The sequence below is a fragment of the Perca fluviatilis genome, chromosome 1 (assembly GCF_010015445.1).
Source record: "Perca fluviatilis chromosome 1, GENO_Pfluv_1.0, whole genome shotgun sequence".
NCBI lineage: Eukaryota > Metazoa > Chordata > Actinopteri > Perciformes > Percidae > Perca > Perca fluviatilis.
Window position 1 is genome coordinate 45,557,509 of NC_053112.1, and position 10,127 is coordinate 45,567,635.

Consider the following 10,127-nt stretch of genomic DNA (forward strand, 5'->3'; position numbering starts at 1 on the left):
GGGAAAGCCCAATCAACCTGTTCCTCCGGCCCCGCTTCACCCGATCCCGGTGCTTGGGGAGCCATTTGAACGTGTGTTAATAGATTGTGTGGGTCCGTTACCTAGAACCAAATCCGGTCATCAGTATATTTTAACTGTGATGTGCGCTGCGACGCGGTATCCGGAGGCTATTCCATTGCGCACTCTCAGAGCAAAAGCAGTGGTGAAAGCTCTCACTAAATTCTTTTCAACTTTTGGCCTGCCTAAAACCATACAGAGTGACCAAGGCACAAATTTCATGTCCAAACTATTTGCACAGGTAATGAGGGAGCTGAATGTTAAATACGTAATGTCAAGTCCTTACCATCCAGAGTCCCAAGGCGCACTTGAGAGGTTCCACCAAACATTAAAGTCCATGTTGCGTAAGTATTGTCTCGAGTCGAACAGAGAGTGGGATGAGGGCCTCCCTCTTCTATTGTTTGCTGTGCGTGAAACTACTCAAGAGTCTGTAGGTTTTAGCCCTTGATATTTGGTCTTTGGCCATACTGTGCGCGGTCCTCTTCGACTCCTTAAAGAAAAGTGGTTGTCAGAGTCGCCAAAAACGGAGCATAACGTGCTGGATTATGTCCATTCTTTTCGTGAACGTCTCAATCATGTATGTCAGTTAGCCCGTGACAACTTGGCACAAAGCCAAACTAAAATGAAGCGTCGTTATGATAAAAAGTCAGTGCTCCGTTTGTTCCAACCAGGGGAACAAGTTTTGGTTCTGCTTCCGTTACCTGGATCCAGTTTGCAGTCTCGGTTTTCGGGTCCATATACGGTGGAGAGGAAAATTAGTGACACAGACTATGTCATTCTAACTCCAGATCGGAAAAGGAAATCTAGAGTATGTCATATTAACATGTTGAAACATTACTTTTCCAGGGTGAGTGATTCCCCGCCATCTCCTGCTGCGCCCGTGATGTCCGTGTCCGCTGCTCTTCCTCCGTACAATCTTGCGGATGATGGTTTAGCAGAGAAAAGTGGTTTAACGCCGGCCGCTCGTTTGAGAAATTCAGAGGTACTGAGTAACTTGGAGGGTTTTTTGTCCCATCTGTCTGATTCGGCCCGTGCGGATATTTTACAGTTGATTGAGGATAACCTGCTGCTTTTCTCTGACCATACTAGTCAAACATCTGTCCTGTACCACGACATCGACGTGGAGGGCCACAAACCTATCAAACAACATGCGTATAGAGTAAATCCGACAAAAAGGGCTATGATGCAGCAGGAGGTAAGTTATCTGGTTGAGCATGGATTAGCTGTTCCCAGTACCAGTGCGTGGAGCTCTCCCTGTGTTTTGGTTCCGAAACCAGATAACACCTCTCGTTTTTGTAACGATTACCGAAAAGTAAATTCAGTTACTAAACCCGATTCATTTCCGCTCCCCAGGATGGAGGATTGCATAGACCGTGTATACTGATTTCCGCGATGATCTCGCAGACAGTAACTAAACTCCGTGAAAGGAGTGATTTAGAAGGTAGCGCTTATGGTTCGTACCAGCTACTTAACACAACATAACCAACGGTATAATGATCAATTATACATTCACAGAAAACAGATTAATAACCAGATATGGGCCAATACATGATTACAATCACAGATCACATTAATGGCAACAAGTGGTAGCGAACCCTTTGCTCATTAATAAACAAAACAAATACACTAGTTCTAACGTCTGCCCAGAACTGTGTAAGCCTTCTTACTGTACATGTGTTGTTTGTAGTTAATCTCTCGCCAGAGTTTAACGATCCGTTTCGTCCAGAGCAGTGAACGAACACGCGATCCAGGTCGACGACACAAGAAGAACGGACGTAGTCCCTTTCTTGAATCCGGATGATTAAACCCGCTGCAGATGAGGGAGCACTCGGCCAGTATTTCCTCGGATCCCCTTTGTATATCAGACAGATATAAAATTGTCCCAGCTCCAACTTGACCAGCGAGGTGATGCTGGCTAGCTAGCCCGGACTAGTGTGCCTTCTGTAGTAACCTGGGTCACCGTGGAAAAAGCGAAGAAGCACAAGCGTCGACAGCTTTTATCCTCCCTCCACCTCCTAGTGGCGGGGTGGTGCATTCAAAGACCCGACAGCCAATGGGAAAAGCGCAAGCTTATCACAGGTGTGAAGCAGTTCTTTGTCTAACCACCAGTCTGCCTTGCCCTCCATGTGTTGAATGTGGAACCTCCATTTTGGGGACTCCCAAAGTGGCAGCCTGTAGGAGTTTGGTGAAACTGGCTTTGGGATTCACATGTAGGCCAAGATCCTTTGTCTCTGCAGTCAGCTCAATCTGAGCCATTTTTGGTTAAGATCAATGTTTAACCCCCTGCTTGGTCCCAACATTATCTATATAGGCTATATTTAGGCCAAAGTAACAAATGTGTCCACAAAATTACACAATTTGGACTAAAATGTAACGCGTCATGCCCGGAGTCTCCTCCTCTCGCACGCATCACACCACTGCGGTCACGCCATCTGTGCTTTGGAAAAGCGCGGTCACGCCATCTACGCTTAAAAATACATTGCGCATCTACACAAGGTCTCTGCAACTCATTCCTCCACTTTTTCACTGACAAAATCAGGAACATTTACCAATCTCTAGCCCCTGTATCGGACCTCCCAGGATCTACTCCAGCACCCATTATGGACCCTCCTCTCCCCATCTCTCCTGACCTCACGACCCCTTCTCCTCACTGTCTCCTCTGCCAGTTTGACCCAGTCACTCCTCCTGAAATCTCCAAACTCATCAGCTCCTCCAAACCCACCACCTGCTCCCTTGACCCCCTCCCTACTCCGCTCCTGAAGTACTGCCTCCCCGTACTATGCCCCTACCTCACTAACCTTTTCAACTCCTCACTGTCCCTTGGAACTGTCCCCTCTGCCTTCAAAACTGCTGCTGTCACCCCAATCCTTAAAAAACCTGGTCTGGATCCCTCCTCCCTCAACAACTACCGCCCAATATCCAACCTCCCCTTTCTGTCTAAAACCCTGGAACGTATAGTCGCCTCACAACTACAAACCCATCTTCATGCCAATAACCAATTCGAACCCCTCCAATCTGGTTTTGTGCCCCATCCACAGCACAGAAACCACTCTCCTCAAAGTCCTCAACGACCTCCTCACCTCTGCTGACACCGGTTCCCTCAACATCCTCATCCTCCTCGACCTGAGTGCAGCCTTTGATACCGTGAGCCATAACATCCTGCTCACCAGACTAAAAGACCTCGGTATCGAAGGTACTGCACTCAGCTGGCTCCACTCCTACCTATCCAACAGATCCCATTTCATCTCTCTCCACAACCACACCTCTGCCACAGGTGCAGTCACTCATGGTGTTCCCAAAGGCTCCGTACTCGGCCCCCTCCTCTTCATCATCTAAATCCTCCCTCTTGGTCAGATACTCCGCCACTTCAACCTGGACTTCCACTGTTACGCCGATGACACCCAGATCTACCTCAGCACCAAATCCCCCCACAATCCTCCCCTCTCCAAAATCAACTCCTGTCTGTCAGCTATTAAAACCTGAATGCAACACAACTTCCTCAAACTCAACAGCGACAAAACAGAATTCCTCCTCATCGGCTCCAAATACACACTCAGTAAAACCAATAACCCCACCCTCACCATCAACGGCACCATTGTCTCCCCATCTTCCCAGGCCTGCAATCTTGGCATTATCTTTGATTCCACCCTCTCCCTTGAGCCTCACATCCGTCAAGTCATTAAAACCTCCTTCTTTCACCTCCGCAACATCGCCAAAATCAGACCCTATCTCACACCCCCCGCTGCTGAAAGACTCATTCACGCCTTCATCTTCTCCCGACTGGACTACTGCAACTCACTTCTCCTTGGCATCAGCTCTACCAACATCAACCGACTCCAACTGGTCCAGAACTCAGCCGCCCGCCTTATCACCCGCTCCAAATCCTGGCACCACATCACTCCAGTCCTTAAACAACTCCACTGGCTTCCCATCTCCCACCGGATCACCTACAAAATCCTGGTCCTCACCTACAAAGCCCTCCACCATCTGGCCCCTTCATACCTCAATGACCTCCTCCTCTCCCTCTACCAACCCTCACGGTCCCTCAGATCCACCTCAGCTGGTCTCTCCATCCAAAAGTCCAAACTCTGCAGTTGTGGGGACAGAGCATTCTCCAGAGCAGCTCCCAGGCTCTGGAACTCCCTCCCCCAAGAGATCCGTACCTCTGAGTCCCTCACCATCTTCCAGTCCCGCCTCAAGACCCATCTCTTCACCTCTGCCTATCCCTAGCCCCACGACCCCCTCCCTTTTCATCTGTGTCTGAATCTTGTTGTGTTTTGTTTGATTTGTTTTGTTCTGTTTTTGTGATATACCTCCCATGTAAAGCGACTTTGAGTCCATGAAAAGAGCTATATAAATTGAATTCATTATTATTATTATTATTATTATTATTGCGTGGTAGGCTCAAGGTGTATGCGCTTGGTGTCGGCAGACTTTAAAAAAAGGCAAATCAAATCAAATTGTTTTCTGAAAATTCCAACAGATTAGTGTTCTATATCTCACAGACTACCACTCTGGCCTGCCATGATTAAATAATGGCCTGTCATTATTAAATAATAAAACAGTAGAACAACATGAAGATCTCCACAGTGGTTTACAGTTTACATGCTTCGCTCTTGTTGCATTATTCATTAAGATTTTTAAACAGATTTCTGCAGTTCAAACCACTCTGAATTGTAGTTGAGAACGTCAGTTATAACGGCCCACATATTAAAAAAGTGTCGGGTTTAAATCGGGCTCGGGCTCATAATTCCAGTTAATGTGTCGGGCCGGGCCGGGCAAGGACACAACGTGCACGGGCTCGGGTAGGGTCGGGCTTGATCTTTTGGGCCCGAACTAAGCTCTAATCTCAAGTGCAGCGCCGCGCTGTTGAAGTGTCTCCCCTCCCTCCATCCTCCCCCCTCCATCTTACCCTGAAAATTCACCTCAAAACGCATCGAAAATGCAAACGCAAGATTTTTGTGGAACTTCAATGAGGAATAAAGCCTAACAAGACAGATAACAACATTGAACACTACACAAACAGTAGTTTATTTTTTTCATTTAGATTAATTTTTCCTGGTGAGACAGGAGGTGCCGGATCCAATAAAAAAGGTTCCAAATTAAGCCCTGGTGAACTTGCTTCTCAAAGGTAGCCAATATAGTACATGTATTATATGCATTGCTGCTGATGATGTCGGCCAAGAAGGATGGCTGATAAGTTGTCATTACCGTCCAGTGTTATAGTGAAAGGAGGGAAGTTTGACCCTTTCTTTCTCATTTTAGTCAAGATTTACAGAAAAACCAAATCAGAGAATCGTACAATCATTTTCTGAATCAGATAGCTGTTGTGCTTGCCATCTCAACCTTTCTCTTTCTACTTCCAGTTCTCTTTCCCGCTGCTCCTCTAAATATTTCTGCATAATTGCAATACGCCTTTCTCTCTCCAATTCATCTCGCTTTCTCTCTGCTTCTCTTTCCTCCCTCTGCCTCACCCTCTCTCTTCTCTCCCTCTCCCTCTTCCTCTCCTTCTCTCTCTCTTTCCTCTCCCTCTCTCTCTCAGCCTGAAGTTGTTCATTAATTTTCTTCATCTGTTTTTCATATTGTTCCTAAAGTTTTCTCTCCAATTTCTCTTTTTCTATGCGTATTTGCTCTTCTTTCTCTTTCATGATGCGTTGTTTCTCCTCTTCGACTGCCCCCTGGCCTCTTGGAACATCTCGTTTGTGTAGTGGCTTCCTCCGTTCTTTTGGTTTAGATTTCTGATCTTCTGGAGCAGCTCAGTGACCTGAGAGCGATCCTTCAGCTTATTACTGAAGACATGGTACTGGCCATTACATCTGGTCACGAGTTCTTGCAGGTCTGAGGATTCCATCAAGAAGTCTTCAATAGCTGTGTCTTCAAGAAGGTCCCCATGAGTAAAGAGAACCATGCTGTATTTGTCTGCAGCCTGTCCAAAGATTTCTTGAATTCTTTGCACTGTCTGCTTTTCCTCTTCAGTGTATCTGCCCAGCCGGATGACCACCAGGAACACATGGGGTCCAGGAGCAGCATAAGAGATGCACTGGCTCATATCTTTAGTTGTTCTATCCATGCCAAACCTGGTGTCAAACAGGCCTGGGGTGTCGATAACAGCAACCTGTTGCCCATCCACCTCAGCTTTGCCCTTGGAACAGTCTACAGTCATAGACTTTGCACTGAACTTTGATTCAAAGCACGTCGTCCCAGAATGGTGTTTCCAGTGGCACTCTTCACATTCCCTGTCTTCCCCACCATCACTATCCTCATATCCCCTTTTTGTTTTGTATGGAAGAATTAATAGCATTAGAAAAAGAATGAATGCTCTAGATATCCATAATCTTTTGTTAAGTGCATCAACATCGTGAAACAAATGAAAAAATAATATTTGACTTAAGCCTGTAAAATATCCTAATGCTCTATGCTTCTCATTTCAAAAGAAATTCAGTGTTCAGGAGCAGTAATTTGCAGCACATTCATATACACAGTAGATTACACCCTCAAAATGGCTCCTGAGAAATATTTGTCCCAAACTGGCTCTTGAAATTTGACAAGAAGGAGATCATGCAAGGCAACTTTTAAGTAAAAAGTAATTATTTACTAAACAAAGGTTAACTCAAATTAACAGTGGAGTGTATAAATCAACAATATCAACAATGCAAACAATGCATGGATTTTTGTGTGGGAATGTTGGGGCCAGGATTTATAGCTGAAGCAAACAAACACCATAGGCCTATGTCACGCAACAATTGAAGACCGGAAGAATGTCTCTGAGTGGGGATATAGTGGGGCTTTTTACAATCTCTCCACTACCTGCCTGAAGTCACCTACGACGATGTGGTTTGGATTGTAAATGAACTCTCAAAGTAAAAAACATTTTGAAAACGACAAAAAAGACTGTGTAAACTATCAGAGACTTTAATGGTAGAAGCTCCCTCTAGCCGTTTACTATGGTAACAGCGAGTTGGACCAATCAGAGACATTGTTGTTATGCTTAGGATTGTGGGCAGTGTAGTTTTTCTCTATAAGATTGCGGCTAAAACATGTTTTTCTTAAAACAAGGTAGATTTCATACAGACTTCTAGCTTCAACAGGAGCAGAAACTTTCATTTCACAACCTCGGATGGTTTAGACATTATGGCTGATAATCTACATCCTTATGGAGAAAGGGACTGTTGACCGGAAGTTTTGATTCCCTACTCTGCGTTCCGGAAGCAGGAAGTGTGACGTAGGCCTATTGACACTAAGCCGTGTCATATTCCCCAGCGCTGCCGTTTGTCCAATTATAGTCACTTCTCTCTTAACTTAAAGAGACAGGTGCTTAAACGATAGAGGGTGAAGGGAGGTGTAGCACCTGTCTCTTTGACAGACAGTATGAGAAAAATAACGTTTGTTTTTACATTAAAGTATGTAAACTAGTAGATCCCCAAAAATAAAAGCATGAACCCAAACATGACCATAATATGTCCCCTTTAACAACAGGAGTAATAGTATCATGACTTACCATGGTAGTATTTGGTGGCCATTTTTGGCTGAGTGCAGGGGCTGGGACAGTCTTTCTGTTGCTTCTAATCTTTCTCAGCTGGCTGCTTGCAGCAAACCACACCTACAAGCAGTTAAACAGTGGACACCATAGTGTCTCCAGAAATTTCATTCACTGTTCTTGTTTTGTCTAGGCCTCCAACAGCAAATAATATATTTTTTGATCACCTAACTGACATTCTTAAAAAATGTGAGGCGAAATAAATACTTCTCATGGGGGATTTTAATATAAATTGGATTGATAAAAATAGTAGAAAAAAACTAAAGGAGATTACTCAAAAATTTAATTTTACACAAATGATTGAAAAAGCAACTCGGATTACTAAGACTTCTCAAACACTTATTGATCTAGTTTTTACTAACAAAGCAGACCGTATCGGTTAAGTTTATAATTTAATAACAGGTCTTTCTGATCATAATTTAACATTATGGAAACTGTCAAAAGCGCATTACCGAAATTTAAATAAGGTTGATATTAATGAATCTGTACTCTATATCCCCAGGAAAGATATTGAGAAGTTTGATAATGAAATAAGACAGGTAAATTGGTTTGAAATGGTAAATGATAAAGACAGTAATGCAGCTAATTGATTGATAAAGATGTTTCAACAGCTTGTTTTTAAACATTCTAAAGGAAAAAAGGTGAAGCCTAAAGGCAAAATCCCTCTACCTTGGTTAAATGATAATCTATGGAAATTGATTAGAACTCGAGATTCAGCATTAAAAAAGTCTCATAAAACGGGACTCACAACTGATCGTCTGATCTACAATGGACTTAGAAACAAAGTCACTAAGCAGATAAGACAAGCAAAAGCAACATTTTATCTGAATATAATTAAACAAGCAAAGGGCAATTCTAAAAGCAGTTATAACGCCACTTCATAAATCAGGAAGCAAAAATTAAATAAGCAACTACAGGCCTATTTAGTATATTGCCTGTATTATCTAAAATTCTTGAGAAAGCCTTGATAGAGCAGCTAACAGATCACTTAGATTGTAATAATTTGTTGCACTCCATGCAGTTCGGGTTTAGACGCAACCATTCCACCGACGCAGCCTGCTGCTATCTGATTGAAAGTATCAAGGCAAACTTGGACAGAGGGGGCACGGTGGGTGCCGTGTTTCTGGACTTGCGAAAAGCCTTTGACACGGTAAACCACGGTGTCCTCCTGTCTAAGCTCTCTAAGTATAATCTGTCCATGGAGACATTGCATTGGAGACAATCATATCTTTCAAATCGGATGCAATGTGTGAGGGTAAAAAATACATTGTCCTCTCTGAAGCCCTGCACAACTGGGGTCCCGCAAGGATCCATTCTGGGACCCTTGTTGTTCAGTATTTACATCAATGATCTTCCGGCTGTGTGCAAGGGCGTAGAGATCATCATGTACGCGGATGATGCCGTCATCTACGTACATGGGAGGGATATGGAGCAAGTAGCTACTAAATTGTCCTCAGCCATGGACAAAATAAGTAATTGGCTTAAATCTTCTTGCTTAACACTAAACATCGAAAAAACTGTTGGAATGTATTTTGCTAAGTCCAACAAAGTTAAAGATATGCCCAACATTTATTTGAATGGACAAAAAATTAACATTGTCACAGAGATAAAATATCTAGGTGTCCATTTGGACCAAACTCTAAGTTTTAAAAAACATATTAAAAGAATGTGCAACTCTATTAAATATAATACCTCTGTTTTTAGACATATTAGGAATAGTTTGACAATTGAAGCATCTTTCATGTATTTTAATGCCATGATCTCACCACATGTCACTTACTGTTTGTCCTGTTGGTCTCAGGCCAACGAGACTACACTCAAATCCCTCAGATCGGTCTATAATCAAGCGTTAAAAGTGCTTGATAGAAAAGCCCTTCGCTATCATCGTTGCAATATTCTCAGTAAATATAAAATATTAAGTTTTGATTCTCTAATTAGATATACAAACTTAAGAACAGTTTTCAAAATTGTTAATAATATTGCTCCACCCTCAATGAAAAAATTCATAGAACTTTATTCTGAACATACGAACAGAACATCACGCTCCACTGCTCATAGAAATTGTGCTATCCTGAAAAGATCCTCTGCCTTTGCACAGACAGCCTTTTCATTTAAAACCATTAAACAATGGAATTGACTCCCAGGCAGTCTAAAGTTGTCTGTAGATTTGAATAATGTCTCTCAAAACTTAAAGAAATACATCCTCAATAACCAGCTGTGTGAGCATCAGCACACTTAAAAGTTTACAAATGTAATATTGAAGTAAATGTTTTTGACTATGTTGTATATATTTTAGGCTGTGATGGTTTTTTGATTAGTTTTTTATTTAAACATCTGATTAGTGTAATCTTGCATGTATTTGTTAGTAATATTGACAGTTATTTGTAATATATTGTTTTAATATTGTGTGCACCTGCCCGGGGACTGCAGATGGAAACTAGCATTAGCTAACTCTGGTACAAAACATCTTTTCGTAAGATTAATGTATTTTGTACATTGTCCCTGACAAATAAACTAATTTAAAAAAAAAAAG

The 10,127-nt window shown here is 42.8% G+C and overlaps 1 protein-coding gene across 1 annotated transcript; it reads right to left on the reverse strand.

The window, feature by feature from the left end:
• Window positions 1–5,645: 5,645 nt before the first annotated feature.
• Window positions 5,646–6,321, reverse strand: LOC120560717 (GTPase IMAP family member 9-like). The gene is given in 3 exon segments (XM_039803544.1): window positions 5,646–5,737; window positions 5,740–6,249; window positions 6,252–6,321. Coding segments are annotated over 3 exon segments (672 nt in total).
• Window positions 6,322–10,127: the final 3,806 nt, after the last annotated feature.